General features: G+C 40.9%; 1 protein-coding gene across 1 annotated transcript; it reads left to right on the top strand.

Annotated features, from left to right (window-relative positions):
* CRACD (capping protein inhibiting regulator of actin dynamics) lies at positions 1–24,178 on the top strand. Its single transcript, XM_065634449.1, has 8 exons — positions 1–135; positions 9,142–9,306; positions 11,885–11,953; positions 13,205–13,387; positions 15,068–18,152; positions 19,586–19,776; positions 20,836–21,001; positions 23,934–24,178. The coding sequence occupies exons 1-8, from the start codon at positions 16–18 to the stop codon at positions 24,092–24,094; spliced, it is 4,140 nt and encodes a 1,379-aa protein (XP_065490521.1). The 5' UTR covers positions 1–15; the 3' UTR covers positions 24,095–24,178.
* Positions 24,179–25,284: the final 1,106 nt, after the last annotated feature.

The raw sequence follows: 25,284 nt of genomic DNA, 5'->3' as shown, positions 1-25,284 counted from the left end.
TCCTCCCATTATTCTATGGGCAGTCGAGCTTTTTCCCATGACAGTATTTTTATACCTGATGGGAGAACAGAGAGTGAACAGGCCATCCAAGCAATGTCACAGGAGAACGTTTTAGGAAAAGTCAAAACTCTTCAGGTAAGAAATTGCAAGTGGGAAAAATATTTAAAACATCGTAGAAAATGATCTCCAGAATGTATTAAAGGTGCATAAAGGTGGGTAGCTTTTTCAATAACCTTGAGGCAATTTCTCAGCCACATAAGCTGTCTGGCCAAAAGCCACATAAATAATTCTGTTAATCTGCAGAAGGTCTGGGTTTTGGTCTTGAAAGGTACGGCAGTGATGCTGTGGGCAAATCTGCAGAAATGTCTGCGTCTTGTGTAACTCATTTAAATAAACTCATGTGTTTTGCATGTTCTAATCCATATGCCTGAGACCTACAGATGTGGTACTGAGTGAAAAAATGAGGGTGTTGTTGGCGGCAGTGAATGGCATGCAGAGTGAGACTTCTTTGCTGAGCTGATTTAATTATCCTTTTTTATGTATTACATTTTTTTCCTCTTTCTCCCTACTCTTTCAATGGTTCTCATGAAAGGTGGATATGTTTATCTCTCCAAAACAAACAGCACAAAAGTAACTACATAAACAATACGTTTGGGTATTTGCTTCTAAAGAGCTTTATATGACCTGCATTCTCTTCCAGAACTCTGTCCCAATAGTGCTCTAACTAATTTTTTGCTTTCTTCCATGTACACCTGTAAGCTTCCCAGCCCTTTGCCTTTCTAGACCTTGAAAGAGCTGTCCTTCAGAAGCACGCCTCAGTTTATTGCTCAGAATGCTGACATGTCCTGTCAAAAGGCTGATAAATTTTTAATGCTGTGTAGGTGCCATTACCCTGTAGCTGGCTAGTAAAATACCGTTGATTTCTTTTACATCCAAAGTCTACCCACAGTCCATCTCTTTTGGTGAGAGATCACACACGGTAGACAGAGCAGACATTCAGGATGAAATTGTTCTTCTTTGAGCCCGGCGCTGTCAGCAGACAGAGCACCTGAACGGCATTGGCTGTGCTGGCTGAGGATGAACTTTGAAGTCGAAACCCACTGAGAAAGTTCCAATTTCTCTGTGCTGTTTTTTCAGCTTAAATTTCCCTGGGTCAGGTAGATTTGATGCATGTTACTTTCCAGGCTAGAAACCATTATATTTTAAATGGCTGCTGACTCTGGGCAAAGATGTGAAGTAGTTGGACCTGTCTTGCAGAATGCTTGAGTGTCCTTTGGATACAAAGCTCATTGACTTCTGCAGGGAGCTGCAGCCTCCCTATCTGTTGGATCTCTTGTCTTGGCTTCAGTACATTAGCTTTTTTCTAAATGCCTTTTTACTTTGTAGGAGCAGCTTCTCCCATTTCCAAACTCACCTTAAAATTTCCAATGGAAATTATTGCCTTCACTAAACTCAGAGACGTGAAAAAACTTATAGTTATTGCAGTTGCTAAAAACCACCTTCATTAAGCAAATGGTAACTCGAGAAAACTAAAGCAAAAATAACTGTTCTTGAAAGTCATAAAATAAATAGTAGTGATATGCTCTTGCTTATGTGAATTTTGCATGAGGCTTTTTTTTGGTGTGGTTATTTGCACATATTTTAAGGGGAAGTGTTGTTTCAGCTGCTTGATGTCCAAAGTGTGCTTACCTTTTTCTTTAAAGGAGAGTAGACCGGTTTAATCATTTTAATATAGCTGCAACCCAGCCTGTAACAACACTCCTAATTCAGCTTTTACCACTCTGCTGCTGATGGTGATATCCAGAGCAACCCATTCAGTTGGGAAGGAAATCCATAATAGATACATTTTAATAACAATAAAAGATTGTAAATGACATTTTCAACTATTTACATGTTTACACAAAACTTATATATTCATCTAAATGTCCATTTATTTTTTTCATAACCCCAGGGAAAGGCTCCTTATAACAACTCCAGGGGCCACCTTTTGTATCTGCAAAACTTGCTGTCCAGCACATGACTCTTCCCATTTCTCTAGCCGTGATTTCTGCAACTGCTCTCTGAGTTTCAGGATAAGATAATGCCAAAATCCCATTGCATGTTTTTAGATTTACCTTAGACTTGAGTCCTAGGTCTGACCAGTTATTTGGACTTTCCTGTCTGAAGGTTTTATGCACTCACCACTCCAAAGCCCATCCTTTTTTTCTAATGTATTCTGGAAGGAGACTGTGTTTGCTGCATGATTTTTCAATCGCAGAAAACACTGATACCTGGTCACCAGTATCAGAACCTTGCACCTACTTTGAAGTCCCTTTCTGCAAGCTCACTCCTGCTGGGAATGTTATTTCTTCAAGTGGTGGAACAAGAGACGGTCATCTCTTCTGAAGTGCATTCCACTCCTTAAAACCAGTTCTGTGGCCATCTCCCAGTAAAGCCATTGCTACATCACCAACATGACCGTGGTTTTGCCCAGGCTTGCCTGTCACGGTGGAAGCACAGCACTTCCAGTTTCCATTTGCCTGGCAAGATGCTTCTCCATAAATTGTGTTGCCAGGATTCAGTGCACTGTGCTGGCTCTGAACTTGCTGTATTCCAAACAGAGATCAAAAGCTCTGCAGATTTTGACCTCTTCCAGGATTTTTTTTTAGGGATGGTACAGTGAACATTCCTGGAAAACTTACATGTTTTTTGGAAGGGGCACCATGCTTAGAAGCCCAACTGGTAGCATGGTGAAAAGGGTTTTGAAATCAGAATAGAAATGCAAGCCATTTAATACTAGTGTTGCTGGACCTCATTCTGCTGACCACCAAAGCATTTCCCCCGTCTCACCTTGCATTTCTGCTGACTTTGGAGCGTTGATGAACTCACAACAAATACTGTGTAATGGTGCAAAACTCTGTAGCAACCTGGGCAGCTGGCCAGCATATGCACTGGTTCAGCTGCTTATTGTAGGAATTCTCTCTTTCTGATTACATGTGCAAGGTAAATTAGTTCTTTCTGTAATAGCTCTCATTTCTTTTTATTGATTTTCAGATTGGCAGCATTCATCTTATCAGGCTTTCTGTACATGGATTTGGTCGTGTTCAAAGGATTTAGTGTGTGCTAGAAGTCAGGCTGAGAAAAGCCTTCTTGTTAACCTCCAATAGCCTTTGTGTGTCCTGAAGTTATTTTGTGCTGGCTCAAGCCATCCGCTGTTGTAAAAGCAGTCTTTTCCTTGTCCTTTGGATCTGCTGAGATTTATCATTACCTAGTTTTTAAGATCCACTGTAGAAAGCCAGCCTGAACCTGCTGTCACAGAGATGATACCCAGGTACTGGTCCTCTTAATGCTGAACTCCTTTAGTTTCTGGGGATCTGGTGCTGTACTTCTCATGCAAGACTGTGAATGAGACACAAGGAATGTTTAAAATCTAAATCTATCAGTGTGTCAGAACAAACCTAAAAGAAACTCTGGGAGCTTGTTTTCACATCATTCCCTTTCATAAGTTCGTGCTTGTTTTTTTCTTGCATCAAAGTGTGTTGGATCCACTTCCTCACATTTTGCAGCTGTGGCTTTTCGTACTACTGATATTTTCCAGAAACAGTCAGCAGATGAACAGAAGACAGTTTTTGTTTCAGACTCACAAAAAACTGTACCAGGTAAAATGGAAACTTGTTTTGAGAATTAGTACCTTGATGAGTTTAAGCCATTATCTCCCTTTTTCTGTGACAGCACTGTGGTGTGGCACTGCTGCTGCCTCTGGACACCTTGTTCTCTGCCTCTTGCCTTCTCTGGAAGTATCTCGGGTCATTTGGCATCCGTCAGGCTGTGACAGTCAGCTGCAAGAAATATTAAAGGTTCACTATGCCATATGGCTTATTGCATTTGGGAACTACTGGGCTACATCTCTACTGTTTCATGTGGCCATATGGTTTAAAACAAACCCTCTGCTCTGTAAATTTGTAAAATATCCATTTATCACACAGATATTAGTTATGATAAAACATGTCTTGGGCATCCAGACTTCTCGGTCAAATTCTAAAGGATAACTTTTTAAATTCACATTTCGCTGGCTTTGTAATGATCAATGTCCCCAACCATTTTCTTCATCAGACAGCACATCTTAGCTAATGATCAAGCCGATGCTTCCCCTACTGTGCATTGCAGATCTGTATTCTACCCGCAATTCTTATTGTTGTTTCTGTTTGATATTGCCCAGATCTCACCAAGGCTACCAAGTCAATTGCTAAACCTCAAAGCTATTACCTTTTAACTTGATACTCTGCATTTTATAGAATTGGGAGTGAATTTTCAATGCATGATTGCCCAGCTTTGCATTTCTTACAATTCACTTCTTTTTTGCCAATATTATCTGGTGCCATTGCAGCCTCATTATTTTCTTCACATTTGACAATCATCTTCACTTTATAATTGGAATTTATAATTTTTTCTTAATCATTCTAGCGTTTCTGGGGCAGACTCCATTTTTCCTATGATCATATTAAGCCCTGGAGATGAGCTTCTGTTTTCCTTACTTGCATCCACTTTGCTTTTGGTACTCTGCAAGGAGAGACTCTGGGGACAAATGCCACAGATCCTGTAAGTATCTTCAGGCTTCTCCAGAAACTCTTGCTCTTAACATGTGAGGATCTGTAAGTGGTGCATTGCCACTGTATACTAAAATCTTCATTTGCGTCTGGATTTGGTGCAAGTATGTATCTCTAGAGATCCATATAGAGTTTGCTTCTTCAGCATTCTTCTATTTTGGACCCTCCTAAAATCTTTCTTGGAATGTAATGCCCAAGCCACATGCCACTCCAGCAGTGGAGAGTGGAGTAGTTCCCTCCCTGCATCTAAAATCCAAAATACCTGTGGTAATACTTATTTTCTTCCTTTTCAGTAGGTTTACATGTTAATTTTACATATAGCAATGCAACTTCTCACATGGTGCTTTCCAGTTTATTCTCTCTCTTTGATTAAAAAATAAAATGCTTATATGGGGTGTTTTGCTTGTTTAGATATGATGCAGATTTTCCTGTTTGAATAAAGAAGTGGACACACTTCCATAGAAAGAACAATTAGGAAAACTATTTTTTAGCCTAAAAAAGAAATCGGAAGAGAGACAATTTGATAGAGATGCATGAAATCATGAGTGGAATTGAGAAAATGAATAGAGGACAATTATTCAGTCTTTTACAGCATGAGAACACATAAGCATCAGTTGAAACTAGTGACACTTTCAAACCAAACCAAATATTTCTTTATGCATAGTTGGACTGTAGCACTCCTTGTCATACAGCACTGTTATTTGTGAAATATTTGTAAAAGTTCGAAGAGCAATGAAACACATTCATAAAAGTTCCCAACTGGCTATTGACTCCAAAAGTCTTCAAATGCCACAAGTCTTTGGAGCGTTTACAAGGAAAATCTCAGTACAGGCTGGCCCTGTTCTTATATATTCTCAAGGCATTTGATTCTTGGGTCACTGTGAGATACTGTACAGGACCATGTGGAATTTCAACAGTATGGCTCTTCTTAGGACATGTAGTATTAAGTCAATATTTCACAATCGTATATAACTAAAAAACATAATTTCATTTATTTCTGTATCTGGGCATTGCAAAGAGACATGGAAAATAGGTACTTAAGTTGAAGGCAAAATATGACCAGCATTTCTTTTAAGACTTGTTTGAATGGGATCAGTTGAAATAGTACACTCTGAATGATTTTTAACTGAAGAGAATAAGCAGCTCAGAGGATCCGATTTTGGATTCACTTCAGGTGTGTAGCCATAAGAATGAAGTGGTTTCAGGGAGCCCAATCCAACATGCGTGCAGGGAGACATGGACACAGAAGAGGAGCCAAACTGCAGTGAAAGAGGAGATGTACAGCCTGATCTGGGCTCTCTGCCGGTTCATATGGAAAGTTTGTTCTGTGGCATTTCCTATGCAAATACAAAGAGTGCTTTGAAAGTCTAAGCTTTTCAATTTGTTGCAGGTGCCAACCAATGCATAGCAATTTAACTCAGGAGTTTTATCTCTGAAGTTATTAATGATAAGCTGGTGTAGAAATGTCCGTTAAATAGTATCACCTTTTAGCATTAAATTTGGCATGAAATAAAAGTCTGCCTGTGTCATGGTCCCGTTACTGAGGAAGATTTTAAAAATTAGATGAGTGCAAACTTTTAATTTTTTGCTCATTTCCCAGTATTTCTTTGCCTTTATTAGATGTGTAGCTCTTCACACTGAATGGCACCATGTCAGTAACCACCCAGGCTGGGTAAGAATAGGCAAACTCTCAGGCACCTCTTGAATCACATAGTAAAAAAAAGTCCAGGATGAGGTAGAGCTGGTCTGGAGCACAGGTGAATGATCCCATTCCAAAGCTCCCCCGTGCGTGTGGTCCCTCCAGCTGCTGTTTCACGGTGTTGTTAGCACATGTGGTAGCCGTGCTGTTTTGGTGCTGAGAATGGTTTGTGAGTCCTGTGGAAATACTTGTCCATAGGCTGCAAACTGAGGGACTGGGAAAGCCCATTGGGGTTGGTAAGGCTGGAAGTGGAAGGTGCAGGCAGGAAACTTTCATCTCTTTCCTTCTGCTTCCAGCTGACAGCTGCATTTTGGAGCAGGATGGTGGGTTTTGGCTGCTAAATTACAAGCCTACTTGTACAAACCAAAAGAGACCAGGTTCATTTAACTGAGACCAATATGCATCTATGGAGTTTTCCAGAAGGGTATTTAAACACCCTGTGCATGACTGTGCAATGCCAGAAGAATAAAATGTCTTGCCTACAACTGCTAATGACTGGAGTTGCAAATAATCCTCCTTAGGCAACTATCATCTATATGCTGTCAGCACAGGGAATCTGCAAGTACAAAGGATTTGTGATTTTGTGTTCAGAAATATATGTCTAAAGGAAACTTCTGAAAAATGTAAAGCAGATGCTCTTTTTCAGAGAATATGGCCTCTTCTCAATGGTCTTGCAGCTTAAATAGATGTATCTGGGTTGGACTGTATGTGTTCTTCCAAATAAGAGTTGTATTTTTTTTTTCTTTTCTTTCAGGGATGATGCATTTTTAGGATTTTTATGATTGACCAGGTAGAGAATGTGTCTGTATGAATTTTTTTGAGAGAGGATAATTGCATTGTAGTTATAGTATAAGCACAATTTAAAAAAAGAACAATGAGCAAGTTTCGCATTGCTCTTTGAAAGCAATAAGAATACGTTTGCTCAGTGGTAACAATAAGCTATTTGAGATTTTGACATTTGATATTCAGCATCAGCTTTGGAGATTAGAATGCACTGAAAGAACTCGGCCAATGGAAAACTCCTAGTAGTGTTCATTTAAGTCAAGTTTGTTTAAAAAATTTCAATAAATAAATAATACAGAAAAAAGCCTTCTATCCTGGAAGGAATGTGAGGGCTACTAGAATTTCTTCTTCAAGACGAAAGTTTGGGATGACTTGATGAAACCCTCGCCTGTCGACTATGGGTGCACTGCCAGTTAATCTAGGCGGGAACAAAACTGCCATTCAAAACTGCCCACTATGCCAAAATTATGTACTAGATGAATTTGATGATTACTTTCTGCCAAAATCCAAATGGCCATAAATAACGTGTAATTCACTGAGGAGACTGAGGAAAAAAACCCTCTAGTTTAATAACCTGATTATGAGGAGTCTGTGCATGTACTTTTTATCTTAATAGTTCAATACAGAAATCTGGTAATGTTTTGGGGTAATATGGATAAACTTTATATCTAGTCCACTGGGCAATGATGGCAAACAAGACTGATCTGACCTGGATTCTTTCAGAAGTCCATCCGCTGCTACTAAAGCGTGTCTTCCATTGCCAGCTTCTCACCTAAGTCATGCTACTGATTCTGTGCTATAGGAAAAAAAATGTATCTTAGTTTTACATGCTATCTACTCCAGTCTTCCACTGTTGTCAGTGGCAAACTTGTGTCAGGGGTCCATCTGTGTACCTGGTGTTCCCACTGAATAGAAGCTGCACCTTTGAGCTGAGTATCGCTGAGCTGTAGATGTTCGTAGTAACACAAGACAGAAATTGGAGATCTCTTTCGGAGAATTTTCCGTGCTTGAAAGAGAGCAAAGCAGGAAAATAACTCCATGGTTCCTTCTTTCCTAACTGAGAATTATTCTCTGAAATATTTTGGGAAGTAAATCTATCAGCAAATGTTCCTTACTCCCACTTGCTCCTTCAATAAAATTTCTTCTAACTCTTTTGCAAGAAGTTTACTTCCAAAGACTGGATGTTATGTGTCTCTGCCGTAGCCAGGGCTGTAATTTCCCCAATTTACCCTACCAGAGGACAGATACTATATGCTACCTATTTTACTCATCTTATGCGTAATATAATTCAAAAGTACCTTCTTGTAATCCTTGAGAGAACATTAATTCACGAAAGAAGATAAATTATGGGAAAGCTCTTTTATCTGTGCATCTGCTGCATGTCCTCTGCATAAACGCCTTTGTGCAAAAGCAGTGATGTGGCAGAGCACGCGAGCATGAGCAGACATGAGTTTGTGCACTGTTGCTACGAGATCAAGCAGCTACAAGAAAGCTGGGTTTCCCCTCCCTTCAGAGTTTCCCTCCTCTAAGGCAGGATTATGCCAAACACTTTACATTTAAAACTCATTACTAAACATTACAATAAGGAGACTTTTAAGAACTACAGATGCAAGAGATGCAGGGTTTGGTGGACTGAAGAGAAAAAGGTTGCCTTTTGTGGCAGTTCTAGTTTCTCAGTGTACACTTGGCTCATAATTTTATTTCTTTGCAACAGTAAGACTTCAGAGCTAGCTTTTATAAACAAAGTCTTAACCTAGGACATAGATTAAAAAATAATTTCACAATGAGTTTGCAAAAGTTTACAACACTGATGAGAACTCAAGTTGATCACCCAAAATCAGAAGTCATGCAGTAAATTCCTGACCCCGGTCACTTTGGGGTAGAAAGAAGAGGGGGGGTCACTATGTTGCAGAAACGGGAGCCTCAAACTGATTTTTTTTCTTTTCCAGAGTCAGAAGTTGCCCTGAATGTTTTTGTGCAGCTTTCAGGTGGAGAAGAGGCACGTGCTAGACTTGGCTTGTTTTGCTCATAATATAAATACCTTTTTTTGTTTTTTCTTTTCTTGTTTTTCAGCAACAGTTGGCCAAGAATATAAAATTTGGGCAGCCTCCACAAATGACAGTTTCTGTGAGGACAATGGGGGAGGCAAATGCCAGTATAGAAGAGGATGTCTTGCTCAGTAGCCCCATGGAGATTGAGACTCAGCAGGACACAGTGATCTCAGACAGTGGTAATAAAGTAAGCACTTCAAATTGACATATTCATGGCATTATGGCAGTATTAAAACAGTAAAGATCACTGGGGTGTAGCAGATGTCTCCAGTGAGGCGTAGCTGAGCCCAGCGGGCTGTTTTATGTGGGTGGGATCTCTCAGCTCATGCTTCTTGGACTGGTGAGAAGCGTGTGCTCTTGGCATCCTGAGCTGTGTCCCACAGAATTACTGGTTTGGACTTCTGCTCTGAACTTCCAGCAAAGCAGACATCACTTGCAGTGTAGCTGGAAAACAGGAAATTTTTCTGAGACAGAAAACATCTTGAAATACGGACTTCCCAGCATGGGAAGCTGTGCACAGCATCAAATGGCAAAAAGGAAGTTCATTCCAAAATGGGAGGGCTGTGGAGCCTAAATCCATAATATCCTGGATCTTGGGGTAAATATCCATATTTCTCGTGGACAGGAACTGATCACAAAGACGGGGGAGAAACATTTTGAGAATGCTCCCTAAATCCAAACATCCAATATAATTCAAATAAATATTCAAACTATGCATAAAGATGCCGATACTGGGAACTGTAGGCATTCACGTATCCAGAAAAGGTTTGTTCAGACAGTGAAGAAACACAACGAGTGATGGCAGCTCTCTGGAAATCCTCTAAGGCAAGACTGGTTCTGTGTGTTGCTGTAGTGGCTGAAGGGAGTGCAGGGGACAGAGGGACATTCTTCCCTGCCTGGAGGAGGGTGACTTTGTGCCTGGGAACCCCTGGGGAGGGCACACAGCATCTCACTGTGTGTGCGCAGCCCTTGAGATCCCGGAGGGACACCGGGGCCCGGGATGCAGCTGGTGTTTGCTGGTGCTAGTGCTAGCTCTGTGAAAGGCAAAAGCAGCAAGTGGCCTCCCCAGCTTTTGCCTGTGTTCAGGCAAACACACAGAAAGGAGATTTATGGCTGAGGTGGCCCAAATTCTTCATCAGTCTTTAAGGGGCAACATAGCTCCTGTGTGACCACTTCCCTTGTGGCAGTGCTCGGGTCTGTCACGGAGCCAAAAATTTGGGGAGGACCTGCACACTCACACCTGTCCCTCTGCAGTCTGGAAGGATAAAAATGCAGTCAAAGTAAGGTGTATTTCTTGTGTTTCACAAATACTCCCTTCTGAAGCGATCATTTCAGGTGAATCAGGAGCATCCTGTGTGCCTCAGAGCACAAGTAGTGTAGTGGGATTGTGGATAGGTTTTGGGTACATACCCTGTGTTTGACACCATCATCCATTCTCTGCAGACAGCCTTCTTGCTGGGTCCTGCAGGAGACCTAAATGTCACCTTGTGACCTCCAGCTCAAAGGAGAAAATAATTCAAGTACTAGAAAAACACTGGAGTATCTTTGTGTAATAAGGAGCGAGTGATTCGGTCCTTACGACCTACTCTTTCAAATCTTACGTTTTGAAAACAAAAGTAATGCCCCTTTGCATAGTTCATTTTCAAAATGCTGAAGAAGCAAATATCCCTGCTCAGAGGAGGCTGCAGACACCCACAAGCCAATGCTCCATGTGTAGGGTCAGCCAGAGCACTCGGCACTTTCTTTTTCTCTTGCTGTGCACATCTCATTACTGCTTTATGCAAGATCTCTGGTGCATGGCAGCTTGCCCGCTTTCTGCTCCCGTCTCTCCTGTTGGCCTTGTGACTCCTCTTCATGTGTACCTGCATTGGTCCTGGGGGGGACGAGGTGGCTTGTCAGGAGTTGGTGGTCAGGACCACTCAGCATTTCTTTGCTTCAAAAAAGTTTCTTAACTTCCTTTGTGACTTTTGATTTTTCCTGGCTGAGTAACTTGGATCGGTGGCAAGAGTTCTGTATTTCGTTTAACCTGTATTTGGAAAGCCAATACTTCAGGCTTTATACTAACAATCTGTTTCAAAGATTGTACTTCATCTTGTGCACCTGGTTTAATGGGATCCCAACATACCTTAGGTTATAAAGTAATAGTGTGATATAATGATTAAAAACAGTGTTTCTGGGTGTGATGAGTGCTGCTTCAACCCCTGCACCTTAAAAATCCCCCCATGCCATAAGATGGCATGGAGCAGGATGGTAGCTGAGGTGCCCTAGTGACTGATGGGCTCCAATTGCTCCGGGGCAGCTGGTTTGCTTTGTAAGAAAAGGGGTCATCAAGAATCTGGAGTTGAAACTCTTTGCAGCAAAGGTAATGCCTGATCAGGTTCCTGGTTTTGGTTTTGGTTTGGTTTGTTGTTTTTTTTTTTCCTTAGGTGTAGGTCAGGAGAAAATAAAGTTATTAAGAGCTGGTTGAAATCCTGCAAAGCTGTGCTCTGTCTTTTGATTTGGGACCTGGTTATCTTGCTAAGGAAGCACTGAGCGTTTTTTGTAGTGTCTTGTAGCAGCAACTGCTTCGGTATAGACAGCAGGGATTCAAGGAGCAGCAAAGAAACTCATAGCATTTAGGAATAAGAATTGTTTATCCATCAATCCCACAGTGACAGGAAACGGTAAAAATCCTATTCTAACGTGCATGATTTCAAAGTCCTTTGAACCATATTTATTAGATCCTTCATGTTTTAATACCTAGCTCTGGTAACCTTGTTTTCTAGTCCACTGACACCCCAGATTTCTTGAGAACAATGAACTTGCCTGGAACAGGACACGAAGTGGAAGAAAAGGTAACAAAACTTCTACACTCAGTTTGCACCAAATTAATTTCTAATTATTAGGAGCCTAACAGTCAGTTTTTGCTTTAATACACATTTCACTGTTCCATGATCATCCAAGATTTTGCGAACATTGCGCAGTTTGGCGGCCAGTAAATAAGCAATAACTGAGATTGAGAAATCTTTTTGAGTTGATTGCAGGAAAGAGCAGAACTCAGTCTCTGCCAGTCTTGCAGCATTCCTGCATTTGATGTATTAATCATAGAGCCATAATTTTCATAAGTACTTATACTACTTTGTTATGTCTACATGCAATTCAATAAGCACATGCAAAATGTTCCATCAGCTTTTAAGTAATTGATTCCCTACTTTGCATATGTTTAACCTGAGAAGATTACAGAGCTGTCTAGAAAACAATGCATGTGACTTTCTTTCTGTACAGGAGATGTTTTCTCCCTGTTTTTTCTTCGGTCTTCTTTTCCTGTTTGGGTCGTGCCAACTACCAGTCTCAGGATGGCAGCTCAGGGACTTATGGGAGAGACTGATTAACAGGCTCACCCTTGCACGTCTAGACGTGCAGTGCCACTGTATTTATCCATGAATCTCACTAAGTCACTTTGTATTTGCGCTTTCTGAACCCAAATATTTGAAGGGCAAGAGAAAAAAAAAAAAGCATTGATCAAAGCCAGTATCGTCTTATTTTATTTTTTGCTGTTCTTTGATGCTGTCCTGGGCAACTCCACATGACTGTGACAGGGAGGTTTTCCGCAGGCACTGCGCCAGTCTGAGATCCAATGCCGTAGTCATCTCCCATGCAGATAGTACAGCTCTGTAGCTGTTCTATTATAATGCTTAGATAAGTCAATCTGATTTGTTCTTGCCTAAAGTGTATAATCTAAATTATTTAAAGATGTAGATATTTTTTCCACAGTAAGCAAATTTTGAAATGTCCCAGTGTTTGATGTTGCTTGAAACTCTGCCTCTGCCCTACAACTTCAGACTGGAGCCAAACTGTGAAAAAACTTTGGTTAGAATGGTCTAAGTAATTTTTAAGTGAAAAGTATAACTTTCTTGTCCAAAGTTCATAATTTGTATAATGGAAAAACAGAGTCTGAAATCTTTTCTGCTAATAAGACTTTTGAATTCAAAACTGCAAAGGCTTTTTTCATTTGTGTGTGTATGCGTGCATGTTATTTATTTATTTGTTTGTTTATATGGAACAAATAGCTTAATAATAGCTTCTTGTGTTTGGGGTACAAACAGGTCACTCCAGTCAAATCATCTCGGCCAAAAAGACAATTCTCCTGTTCTGGCACAATTGAAACAATCAATCTGGATGCAGTTCCCCAGGCTGTCGCTCGTCTAGACAACAGTGCAGCTAAGCACAAGCTGTCAGTGAAGCCAAAAAAGCAGAGGATGTCAAGAAAGCACAAGAGGTTAACAAAGGTATTGAATCGCTGGCCGAATAGCAAGAGGAGGGGGGTTTGCTTTCAAAGCCGGGTACAAAATAACCGTAACTGAGTGCACCGGGAGTTGCCATAGACAGAGGACTCTTTTTAAGATGTGATGAACACTGCTAGAGGTAGCTATTGAAAGCCGCTTTGACAAATCTTGTGCCTTTGGGGCAAGAAAAAAATGCATGCTGCTTTCATTTTGTCTTGAAATCAAGACAGAGACCTGAAGATGAAACCTTAGGTGGAGAGAAACTACAAAGAAGTTTCAATGTGGCCAGTTGAGACAAATACTGCTTACACCTGGGATACTTCCACTAGGATTTTACATTAGGAGAACCTTCTGATTTTAGTTTTTCTAGTAAAAAAATCAGGTTGTAAAGGGCTGAAGGATATCTGCCACTGTTGATGCTATTCCAGTATAGGTAGTTGGATAGTGCAAAATTTGGTTGGGAAAAAAAGTAGATTCTCTAAAACTGGCATGGGTTCTGACAGTGATAATATCATTGTCTGATAAGAAAGAATAAGACTAAAGTAACGAAGCTCTTTCTATGGCAAAAGTGAATTATCAAATCCTTGACTGTACATGTACTGCTTGGCTATTTACTTTTTAATTCTGACATCTTACCCATGCTTGTAAGTGGGACAAGACTATTCAACTACTACAGGGTTCACGAGAGGCCACTATCCTTTCTTCCGCACCATTGTACTTGTATTTATCACTCTTGCAATTAAGACATTAAATATAAACCTCTTGTTTATACAGAATGTTTAACTGGAGCCAAATGATGGCTCAACAAATGATAGCTAGACATGGCTTAGCTGAGCTGTTTTCCTCAAGGACAGTGCTGGGAAGCACTCTTTAGGTGCAGCTCATCTTCAGACCAGGTTGCTGCAGAGACGAGGAGTATGTTGTGAAGGTCTGCAGTCAGTTTATGGCAGGTATTGCACCCACGTGCCAGGGCTGTGGGGAAAACACGAAGAACCAGCAATCAGCAGTTAGTACCTGCCTCAGTCCAGCATTGCTGGGGAGCTCTGGGTTGTGTGTCCACGCATGGTCCCATGGCTCCTGCAATAAAACTGAAGTGTCAGTGCAGCTAATGGAAGAAGATATCCTGGCTCAGGATTTGTGAAAAGCAACCAAATTGCGTTCCCCTGAGCAGTGTTCTGTCCTGGCTAGCGTTGCAGAGCTCTTTTCTGCAGGCAACAGCTTCTGTCTCTGCAAGAAACAGCTAGATTTGCCATGAAAGAACTGGCAAAACAATGCCCTTAAGCAGGTGCTAATTATTTCAGGCTTAAGGGATGGAGTTCTAAGTAGCAGAACAGGCGTAAGAAACTTGTGCACTATTCCTTGGGCTTCTGTAAATTTGAAATGGCAAGTCTCAATCTGGATCAGCTCATGTACACCAAATGGTGATTCGATATTTAGCATTATACTCTTGTTGCTGTTGGGAACCTTTATTTCTTTTAAAGGCTATCATCAGAATAGGTGAGAGGCATGGGGTATATGATGATGTGATCCATAAATTGTGGTGGGTGTGTTGGCTCTGGATCTAAATAACTGTTTAAAAAAAAAAAAGTTGTTTTGCATTTGCAACTGATTTTTTGTTCACTGTAAAGAATAACAAGCCAATAGGCAATATTCAGTAACTCCAAATTTGTCTCCCAATTTTAGGGATCACAAAGTTTAACAATAACAGAATTTGAGCCAGACGACCTAGAAACTGAGCTGTATGGAGACAGATATCCAGGTTATAATGGACACATCATAGCAGACAAGCTAATCCAGAACAGAGATGAGCACAAACAGCTTCAGCTGGCAGAGGAGCAAAGAGTTGAAGATCACTGGGGGATCTTAGAGGCCGAAAGGATAAGACAGATTGTGGAAATGGAAGAACGAAGAGAAATGGAAGAACAAAGGTGCCAAGAACTTGAGCAGATGCAAAAAGAGCAGGAGAGAAGGCGTTGTGAAGAAGAGAGGAGGCAGGATCTCCTTGAAGGAGAGACGTCTTTGAAACCAGAAGAGCAAACATGCCCCAAAGAGGAGAGAAGAGTGCTGGAGGCTGAAAAGAGGCAAGAGCTGGAGCAGCAGAGGCAGAAGGAGTTGGAGGAGCAACAGAGACAAGAGCTGGAGGAGCAGAAACTCCAGGAACAAGAGGAACAACAGATACGAGAGCTGGAGGGGCAGAAGCTCCAGGAACAAGAGGAGCGACAGAGACAACAGCTGGAGGAGCAGAAGCTCCAGGAACAACAGGAGCAACAGAGACAAGAGCTGAAGGAGCAGAAACTCCAGGAACAAGAGGAGCAGCAGATACGAGAGCTGGAGGAGCAGAAGTGCCAGGAACAAGAGGAGCAGCAGATACAAGAGCTGGAGGAGCAGAAGCATCAGGAATGGGAAGAGCAGAGGTGCAAGGAGTTGGAAGAGAAACAGAGACAGGAGCTGGAGGACCAGAAGAGGTTAGAGCTGGAAGAATTAAGGCAACACAAGACTGAAAAACAGTGTCAAGAGGAAAAAGAAAAAAATTGGCTGGAAGAACAAAAAGAACTCAGTGAACTACATAAGGAAGAAAAACAGAGACGAGAGGTAAAAGAGCTTCAAGAAGCTGAAATGAAACTGAAGCAGGAGAAAGAAGCTGAGAGCCTCAAACAACAGAAGAATCAGGAGGAACAAAGGCAGCATTTGAAGGAGAAAGGAGAAAAAACAGAGAAGGAACAACCCCAGCAATTAACAGATACAAAAAAGAAACAGGAAGAGAAGAGAAAACACAAGCTCACGAAACAAATGCACATGGAAAGTGCAGAGGATGTGCTACAAGATGAACTGAAGCAGCAAAAGGAACAAAATGAACAAGAATGGAACAAGCTGGAAGAGCAGAAGGTAGACACAGAAGGACAAATTTTTCAGCAAAACCGACGAGAAAAATCCTTGGAACAGCAACAGGACAAGGACCAGTTGTGTTCTGGAGTGGTTGATCAGCATTCAGTAGAGGAGAAACTCCAAGAAGGATCAAGATCCCAAAAACTCAAAGAGCCAGAAAAAGGGAATAATACAGCAGAAGAAGTCCTAGCCCAGAAACTGAAGAGAGAAGTCGAGGCTCAGGAACAAAAGCGAATAGGGGAAGAACTTAGATGGCAAGAGGTAGATGAAAGACAAACTTCATCTAGACCTTTCACATTTCAAGTGTCTTCTGGAGATAAACAGATCATATTTCAGAAAGTAAATCTCAGTCCAGTCATGCCCGTCAAAGCGGCAGGACTCTCTTCTCCACCCATCAAAGACTGCAGGATGCACGCTGCCAGCAAGGGCTCTCACACACTCCCGTCATCCGTCTGTGTACCCCACACGGCTATTTTGGTTACTGGAGCACAGCTGTGTGGCACAGCAGTTAACTTGAACCAGATAAAGGACACGGCTTGTAAATCGTTACTTGGCTTAACGGAAGAGAGAAAAAATGTGGATATTCCTTCACCAGAGAAGGCTCAGAAAAAAACCCAGGGCCCCAAACCCAGCAGCAGTAAAATGAAATATGCACAAGAGACATTGAACAACCAGGCTGTCCTAGCTGAGTGGGCTTCTATCCGCTCCAGGATCCTAAAGAATGCAGAAAATGGCAAATATAATGAGAGAGACCGAGTAAGCGTCTGCAGACACAGTGATGACTGGACGCCCCGAGGGCGAGGTGGTCCTCATGGGAACTTGAGGAAAACGCTCTCTGCAAATGCAAAGTTCTCAATAACACCAGCATGGCAGAAATTTTCAGAAGCCTCAAAACACAGTTCAGATGCTGAGAATGGAAGTGCGGCAAAAGGCAATGAAACAGGGGCTGTGGGAAGAACCACGGGCTCCCCCGCTGATTCGAGGGAGGGTGTGGCTTCCACTTTTAAGGATAACTTAGCTGAAAAGGCTAAGGAGAAAATGGAAACCCATAGTGAAACGACAGACAACACAGAAGGCTGTAAATTTGCAAAAGATCTTCCATCTTTCCTTGTTCCAAGTTTTCCTCATTCTCCGGGTAAAGAACTACCCCAGGCAGAACTTTCTGGTGCTCTGGAAAATCAGCAGAATAACAGCACAAAAAAGGCAGATAAACCAGCACCAAATGGAGAAGAAAATGTTTCTCCTTTTGGGATAAAGTTACGAAGGACAAACTACTCCTTGCGTTTCCATTATGATCAACAAGCAGAGCAAAGGAAAAAGAAAAGATACAGTGCAGGAGATAGTTTTGATGGTGTGCCTGACCCGCTAATTACAACAGAAGGCGAGAAAGAATCCTCTGTTTTTGCTGCACAAGAGAGTACATCCCCTGGCATGGGGAGACCTCACATCCCTGGTATTTTAAAAGACTCAAAAGACTCTTCGGTTACTGTGGTGGAGATTTCACAACCAGCGGGCACACCAGCGGTCCTACCAGCCACCGGCCAGGGTGCTTTACCCCCTCATGAGAAACCAGCATGCAAGTCACTGGGCCCACAGAAACCTGCTTTAGCTCCAAAGCCCACCAGCCAGACACCACCAGCGTCTCCTCTCTCTAAAATGAACAGATCCAGCCTAGCTGATACGCCAGGGCAAAGGCTGGTTAAAGCTGAATCAGACGGTGGCTGGAGAAAAGAAGACAGAGCAAATGCAGTGCACCACCCCACACCGTCCAGTGAGTACAAAACCGAAGAGGAGGAAATCAGAGAAAAGAAGTCGTTTTTCCCATCTATAAGTATTCCATGGAGAGAAAAAAATGACAAAAAGCCTGAGCCATTGAAAAAAGGTATGTATTTTTCAAAAGTAAGTTAGCTATTGTCTGTATTTCCAGAATGAGATACTGGAGGTCCAGAGGAAGACATCTGGTCTTAAGCTAGAATTTTTGCCTGGTATGATATTTGTGGAGCACCACCACTCCCCACACAAACACACAAACTCAGTGTGACCTGCTTAAGAAAGTTAATTTCAAGGAGGTAACTGACGTATATGTGTGTTTTCCTTGGTAGAGATGTTACCTGTTTAGTCAGAGGATGGGTTCTGTGTTCCATGTATAATGGTGTCATCAGAGCAGAGAGAGTAATTTTTATAAATTGTATTATATTGTTCCTATTTTTTAGGGGAGTATTTTCTAGCTTAAAAAAATCTGAAGATCTAGGTCCCTTTATAGAGCCTATCCCGGGCAAATTCCCTCTCTAGCCCAATACAGCTCAGCACAGGAGTCTGCATTTCAGAGGCACTCTTCAGTAATAGGAACCATTAGAGTAGCCATAGTGGCTCTTCAGAGGAGAGCTGAAAGCCTCTGTGTCCTGAAATGGTATTCTGCACAAGAGGAAAAATTACCCTTTCAGGGGAAGAGTCTCAAAAGAGCAAGGCAGGAATTCAGCATTTAATTGGGAAATCCCAGGTTTGGTTGGTTTTTTTTCATTCTTGAATTTTGCAAGCATCAAGACACTTCTAAAACCATCTCTTAGTGGAACTGCTGCTTATTTTTTCTAATTTTTTTACACTTTTTTTCCCTTTCACTTCTGTTTTTAAATAAGGATTTATGGATACTGGTCGGAGGCACAGATGCTGGCCTGAGAGAGCAGGGCCCAGGACGGCTGAGGGTTTTTGCACTCACCGAGTTCTGCAGGAGCAACTCTGCACCCCAGTGCTGCTCCCTGCTCACTCTCACCTCCATACTGGGTGCTTGCCCCAATTGCATGCAGGTTACATAAAGTCAAATGCTCAAGTGATGATTAAAAAAAAAAATAATAATAGGAGCTGCAATTATAGGAGTACATAATTTCAGTGCCCTTAATTTGGCTGAAGTTTGGATTTCTTCCCTTAAGTATGGCTGGAAAATCAGGGAACTGCAGCACGTAGTAGCTGGATTCCTTTAATCAGAGGTGTAAACAATTAATGCATATGTATCACCTTCACTTAAACATCTCGTAGTGGGAGGACATGTAGTAAATTAGGCTGTAGCTCAAAGAGTTTGGGGTAGGCTTTTTCACACAGACAAAAAACAGAGGATAAATTTGGACAGCCGTGTGTCTTGAATTAAGTCTTATTCTTGAGGTGTTTCAGGATTTGACATACAGCCCATGAAGGTCCACGAATGGCACGGCATTCCATGGGCTCAGCTCCAGAGTCTCCACAAGATAGAGAAGCTGTAGCAGTTCACTTGAGACAAGAGATGTGTGTTACTTAACCAATTCTCTTCATGTTTTCTTTCAGAAAAACCAGTCCTCCAGAGCAGGCACTCTTTAGATGGCTCTAAATTGATGGAAAAAGTTGAAACTTCACAACCACTTTGGATTACATTAGCGCTGCAAAAGCAAAAGGGATTTCGTGAGCAGCAAGCTACGAGGGAAGAGAGGAGACAAGCCAGAGAGGCAAAGCAAGCGGAGAAGTTGGCTAAAGAGAATGTAAACAATCTTTAGAAACCTGCCCAATAGAAATACCGATACCATAATTGTAACCATTAGCTATTCTTATGATGTGAAAGGGATTTTTTTTTAATGTTTGGTTTGTAAGATTTCATGAAAGCTAAAATGACAGTGAGTAGCAAGTATTCCAAAAGTCTCGAGTTCCCTTTTACAAAACTGAGACCGCCAGGAGAAAATACTGTGTAACAGTGTCACAGTTTTAGTGTAAACTCTGATGCTTTAATATCAGGTGGTAGTTAATGGCAGTCACAAGCACAACCACAGCACAGGTGATGGAACAGGAAAGTTCTATGCAACATGGTTCTTTAAAAGCTTGAGTAAATAAAATCTTAAGCCTTAATGCTCGGGGAATAATAGTGGAATACTCATTTATAGGTGAATTTTAGTAAGTTTGAATTTATTTTTATCATAATGTATTATTTGGATAAAATGTAGACAAATGAAAGAAATGAACTGTCATGTGAAACATCCAAATGCCTAAAGCAGGCACCGAATTCAAGCATAACTTCTTTCCTGTTCTCTAAATAGCTATTTACTATCCATGGTTATCTATTAGTAAGGAAAACTCTTCTACTTACAGTACAGAATTGATGCTACACAAGCAGAGATGCTGTATATAGATACTACAGATGGTAATAAGGGAAATTATGTGGATAACAAAGTATATTTTGATGTTTGTTATGAGACCCACATTTCTGATGGACACGTGCATAATTACAGACATAGATAATTGGCAGAAGAAAACAGCGGTGGGTGTGAAGTTGCCCACAGATGCACACTGTATTTCAGTGCTGTATTTAACAGGTAGGGCTGGCTCAAACTATTCAATATTTTGACTGAAATGACAACATGACAAATTTAACTTTGTGGGGGTTTTTCTACAGTCTTTAATAACTGTTAGTTTCAGAAGTATCCAAGTGTTTTGAGCCTTTACCAAAAAAGAAAGTTAAGGAAAGCGCATCAAGTGTGAAATCTCTTACTTGTAGCCATTGTGTGACAGATTGTTTCTCATTTAGCAGTTTTACTTCTCTGTTCTAGGCTGCTGGAAGTAATCAGTCAGATAATAAAAGTAGCAGCAGCAAAACAAGCACACTGCAGAAATCTACAACTCAAGAAGGGGAGAAGAAAATTGAGACTGCTGTGTCAAGACTAGAAAGAAGGGAACAGCTAAAAAAGTCGAACACCCTTCCGACCTCTGTGACAGGTACAGTAACAGACTCAGATTTATTCTAGGAATAATGTACTTCATAAATGGTATTGCATGTTTTTGACAAAGTGAATGAAAGATTTTTTTTCTTCTGTACTACCCCTAGAATTACAAATGCATCTGCTTTCAGCAAGGAACACTGCAACTTGTCCCAGTCTCATGTGCTGGTCCTTACACTGGCTGCACATAATTTTAACAGATTTTTAAAGTTGCACTACTGCATTTGCTTAGAGCTGGTTCAAGTTAAAAAAAAAATTAGTCTGTCTCCTTGAGCCATATCTAACAGTAGTTTTAGAACATGACTAATGCACATTGGGGGGATCTGATTTACTGTAAACTGCAATTGCAGTACTGCTTTGCCTTTGTGTTGGGGGTTAGCACAGAGGGGGAATGATACTTAACTTCTACAAAGCGTTTTTATGTAGCAAATGAAACATATCGTGTTCCAACACCCCCCAGTTTGCCAAGGAGAAATACTTACCCCAGAATATTTTGAATGGGTATTCTTGTTTAATTCAACACTACAAAAACTAATCCATTCAGTCGAAGGTAGCCTGTCACTTTGAATTTAGGACTTCTCCCTCCCAGTCAAGTATTTGGTATGGAAGGTTGGAACCAGAACCTACTACTTTATCTGCTACTTCAGTCAAGCTGAAACAATTACATATGCAAAAGGTGGGCACATTAAACCAAATACTTCCCCAAAGGGCATAACATTTTGAGGTGGTGTTAAGGCAATTGTTGAAATACAGACTTGCCCCATATTTCTTTAGTTAACATTAGTCCTAGGCAAAAGGTTTTGGCAAAGTGTACAGATAGGTGTTCAAGAAACTGTTTTACAAGCTGCACGGTAATTACTGTGGGCTTCATTGGAAATAAAGCCACATGTCAGCTGACTCTATTCAGTACCACTCCAAGCCAAGAACTGTGGAATGCAACTGCTGAAAGCACTGAGGTAATTCATTGATCTGATCTGTAATAGCAAAGGCTAAAACAGCGCTCCTCCTACGTTACACAGACTGTTCCTGGCTGCACAACCCCTACGCATTCTGGTATTCTGTTGGTTCAGCAACTGCATATCCGCACTGCAGCCAGCGCAGATGGCCTTGATGACTTTACTTGTAACACCTTGGGTTGGAGATGATCTTTAAAGGTCCCGTCCAACTCAAACCGGACCTTACCTAGGTTCCCCAAAACATTCCTGCTCCATTAGCCTGCTTCCAGCACCCAAACTGGCCTTGGGGGTGGGCGGCTGGAGCAGCTTTACCACATTCCTGTCAACCTGTAACAGGGCTATGCTGCAGCTCTACCCCAAAAAATTCAAGACTGGGATGTTATCGTGTACGTGGTCAATTCTGGTAGAAATTAAACTCTAGAACAATAGATGATGCCAAATTAGATCAAAGAAGGGCACAAACCAATTATCCTTGGCCAGTCTGTGTGCACTAGAATGAGAGTTTCAGGGGGATTTCTTAGTGAGTTACCTACAGTGAATGCTAGCAGAGAACTGTGTTGGCCCTAAAGGAAATCATGACTGGACTTCTGTGTGATCACTGGCTACATGTGGAGCCAGGTAACCATTATCAACTACACGAATGTATTTATTATGGATGGTGACATTGATTTGGATTTCCCACAATTAGGGGAGCATTTAGGGCAAAAGACCAGGCTAGAACATGTTTAAAATAAAAGTTAGCTAAGTTCTCCTCTAAGGACATTAAAAAAAACCAAAACAAACACAACACCTCAAACTTGAAGAAGTTGTTATGTTTCAGACTTGCACTTGAGCCTTGTACAACAGGAATTGATAACAGCGTGTAACCTTTAAAATAGCATAAATTACCGTAACCTTTAAAATAATTAGCTTTTCAAAGTGTCTGTCTACAGCAATAGCTGCTACTGCTATTTACTTAGAGCTAAAAATACCTGATTAAAGATGTACTAAAAGGAAAAATAAGTAATTTTTGCTATCCATGCAATTTTAAAGCTTTTTAAAACATTCGAAACGTGAAAAGGTAATGCAACTAAAAGTAATTTGGACTGAATATGAACATTTAACAAAACAAGCTTTTTGGCTCATAGAAAATAAAACCTGTAAGGAAGGAGATTAGAGAGGAGATATTTTGTAACTGAGACTTTTAGAGTTCCTCCATAGGTTTCAGATAGGGTTTACTTCTGTCCAGGCTGCCCTCAGGGGCATTCACTGTCTCAGAATTAAACAGTCTTCCCACCTGACTTCTGCAATATACTCTACAGTTCTTCCCTGTAAAGGTACTTGTTAGAAATCAGTTGCTTATTCAACACATTTTCTTGCTGAGACAGCTGTCTTAAATATACTGTTTTAAAGAAAATGTGACAAACAGCTATTGGAGAAAGCTGGTTCATTTCTTCTTCACGATGGTCTCATGGGAGTGGTTGACTGAGGCAGAAAACTAAAGGACTGCTTTCTTCTCTGTGCTTATTTAAGAACTCTAATCTGAAGAAGCGATCTAAATCCTATTGAATACAGTTGGGTTACACGTGTTCAGCAGCTGCATTACCAAAGAGAAAACAAACCAAAACAAAACAGCTTTATTTCCCATTGTTTGCTACATTGCACATGTAATTAAAATAGTTTATGTAAAGACGACAACTGGCAAATTGGAAATGTTTTCTCTGTATCTCATAGAGAATGAAACTTTTATTCCTATTTTTGTGAGTTATATTACTTGGAGTCACCTCTGAAAAAGGAAACTCAGCTCCTCTAACTTGATTATTTTGCAAATACAATAACTAAAAGGGTTGGAATTAAATATGAAGTGTTAGATCAGAACATCCTCACAGAAAATAAACGAAATCTCCAGAATCCTGCAACAAAGTACAGAGTTCAACTAACGTTTTGGGTTTTTGTTTTCTTTTTCTCTTCCCCTCCCCACCCCACCAAAACCAGTGGAAATTTCAGATTCTGTTCCATCAAACCCACTGGCAAAGGAGGTGGCCAAGAGATTCTCTACCCCTGACACCAACCCCGTGTCAACAGAACCAGCCTGGCTTGCGTTAGCCAAGAGGAAAGCAAAAGCCTGGAGTGACTGTCCACAGATTATAAAGTAAACTGTAAAATTCCATCTCTCTTGCTGACTATTAATTGCTTTCTTTTTATTTATTTAGCTTTTTACACGACAAAAGTGAAAATGCATGCATTGAAGGACTGAATACTGAACTGATTACCATTTTGCTCTAGCTCACTGTAAAGTCTACTCAAGTCATATATTCCATAGCCTTGATAAATACCTAAATGAGGTCATGGCAAAAATTTCAGAGCCAAACTTTACAAAAAATTTAAGAATACTCAGATACTGGATGTAAATTTCAGCAAGTATCACAAAAAGGACCAGAACTTCAGTTCAGAAGCTGTGAGTATTCAGTCTTGGCATTTTAGATCTCTACAGTTAAGTGGAGACCTCAGAAATTTTTTTCAATACTCCATTGTTGATAATTAAGGCAAGATGCATGTTCCCTTCTCTCACTCTGATTGCTTTTTTAAGTGTTAAACTGTATGAACTGTCAGTTCTACCTGCTGTTTGAAAGCTTCTTCTCTAATGAAGAACTCCAGGAGACATCTTTCCACCTGCAAATGATAAGTAGAAAGACAGTACCATCCAAATGCTGAGGTAACTTCTTTCATCATAAGATTAATGCACTTTGTCTATACCCCCTCACTCCTGGGAAGAAAAAAATCATCCTACTTAACAGAAAAACATTATTTAAACAAAAGTCAGCAAGTTTTCAGAAAGAAGCCAGTGAGTCAGTGTTTCTTCTAGTCACTTAAGCATATCACTGTTTGTGCTTGGCCATATTTAAGATGCACAGAGACAGTGATTGCTGATTACAACTTCAAAACCATCGACTGGAACTAAAAGAAGTAAAACTATTCCTGTGCTCACGTAACTGTAGAATCAGTCTCGGTAAGTTCCCACAGGAGTAAGACTTGCAGAACTGAAGTTAACTGAGAACTGAAAGCTAAGTCTGTGAGAGTCTCAAGAGTTTTAACTCTGCATTCTTCCTGACTTTACTCCACAAGTAATTTCAGGTAGTTCAGGTGACTTCCTGTACTTTGACCAGTAAGGACAAAACTTCAGAAAGAAGTTTACTTACCCCATCTCAAGTATCTGCTGTGGCAGTTGAACACTTTATTACTTCTTGTAACTAAAATAGAAATGCTCACCCCTCCCTCTTACAAAAAGGTATAAAGTCCACACTGTAATAAAAATGTTATTATCCTCAACATCCCAAAGAAATAG

This window comes from Caloenas nicobarica, chromosome 4, assembly GCF_036013445.1.
Source record: "Caloenas nicobarica isolate bCalNic1 chromosome 4, bCalNic1.hap1, whole genome shotgun sequence".
Classification (NCBI taxonomy): domain Eukaryota; kingdom Metazoa; phylum Chordata; class Aves; order Columbiformes; family Columbidae; genus Caloenas; species Caloenas nicobarica.
The sequence above is the reverse complement of the archived record's forward strand: the minus strand, read 5'-3'. Positions and strand labels throughout refer to the sequence as shown.

Coding starts and splice junctions, on each gene's coding strand:
- CRACD (XM_065634449.1), top strand. CDS start 16: ATGGGCAGTCGAGCTTTTTCCCATGACAGTATTTTTATACCTGATGGG. Junction 136..9,141: donor GAAAAGTCAAAACTCTTCAG/GTAAGAAATTGC, acceptor CTTGTTTTTCAG/CAACAGTTGGCCAAGAATAT. Junction 18,153..19,585: donor GCCTGAGCCATTGAAAAAAG/GTATGTATTTTT, acceptor GTTTTCTTTCAG/AAAAACCAGTCCTCCAGAGC.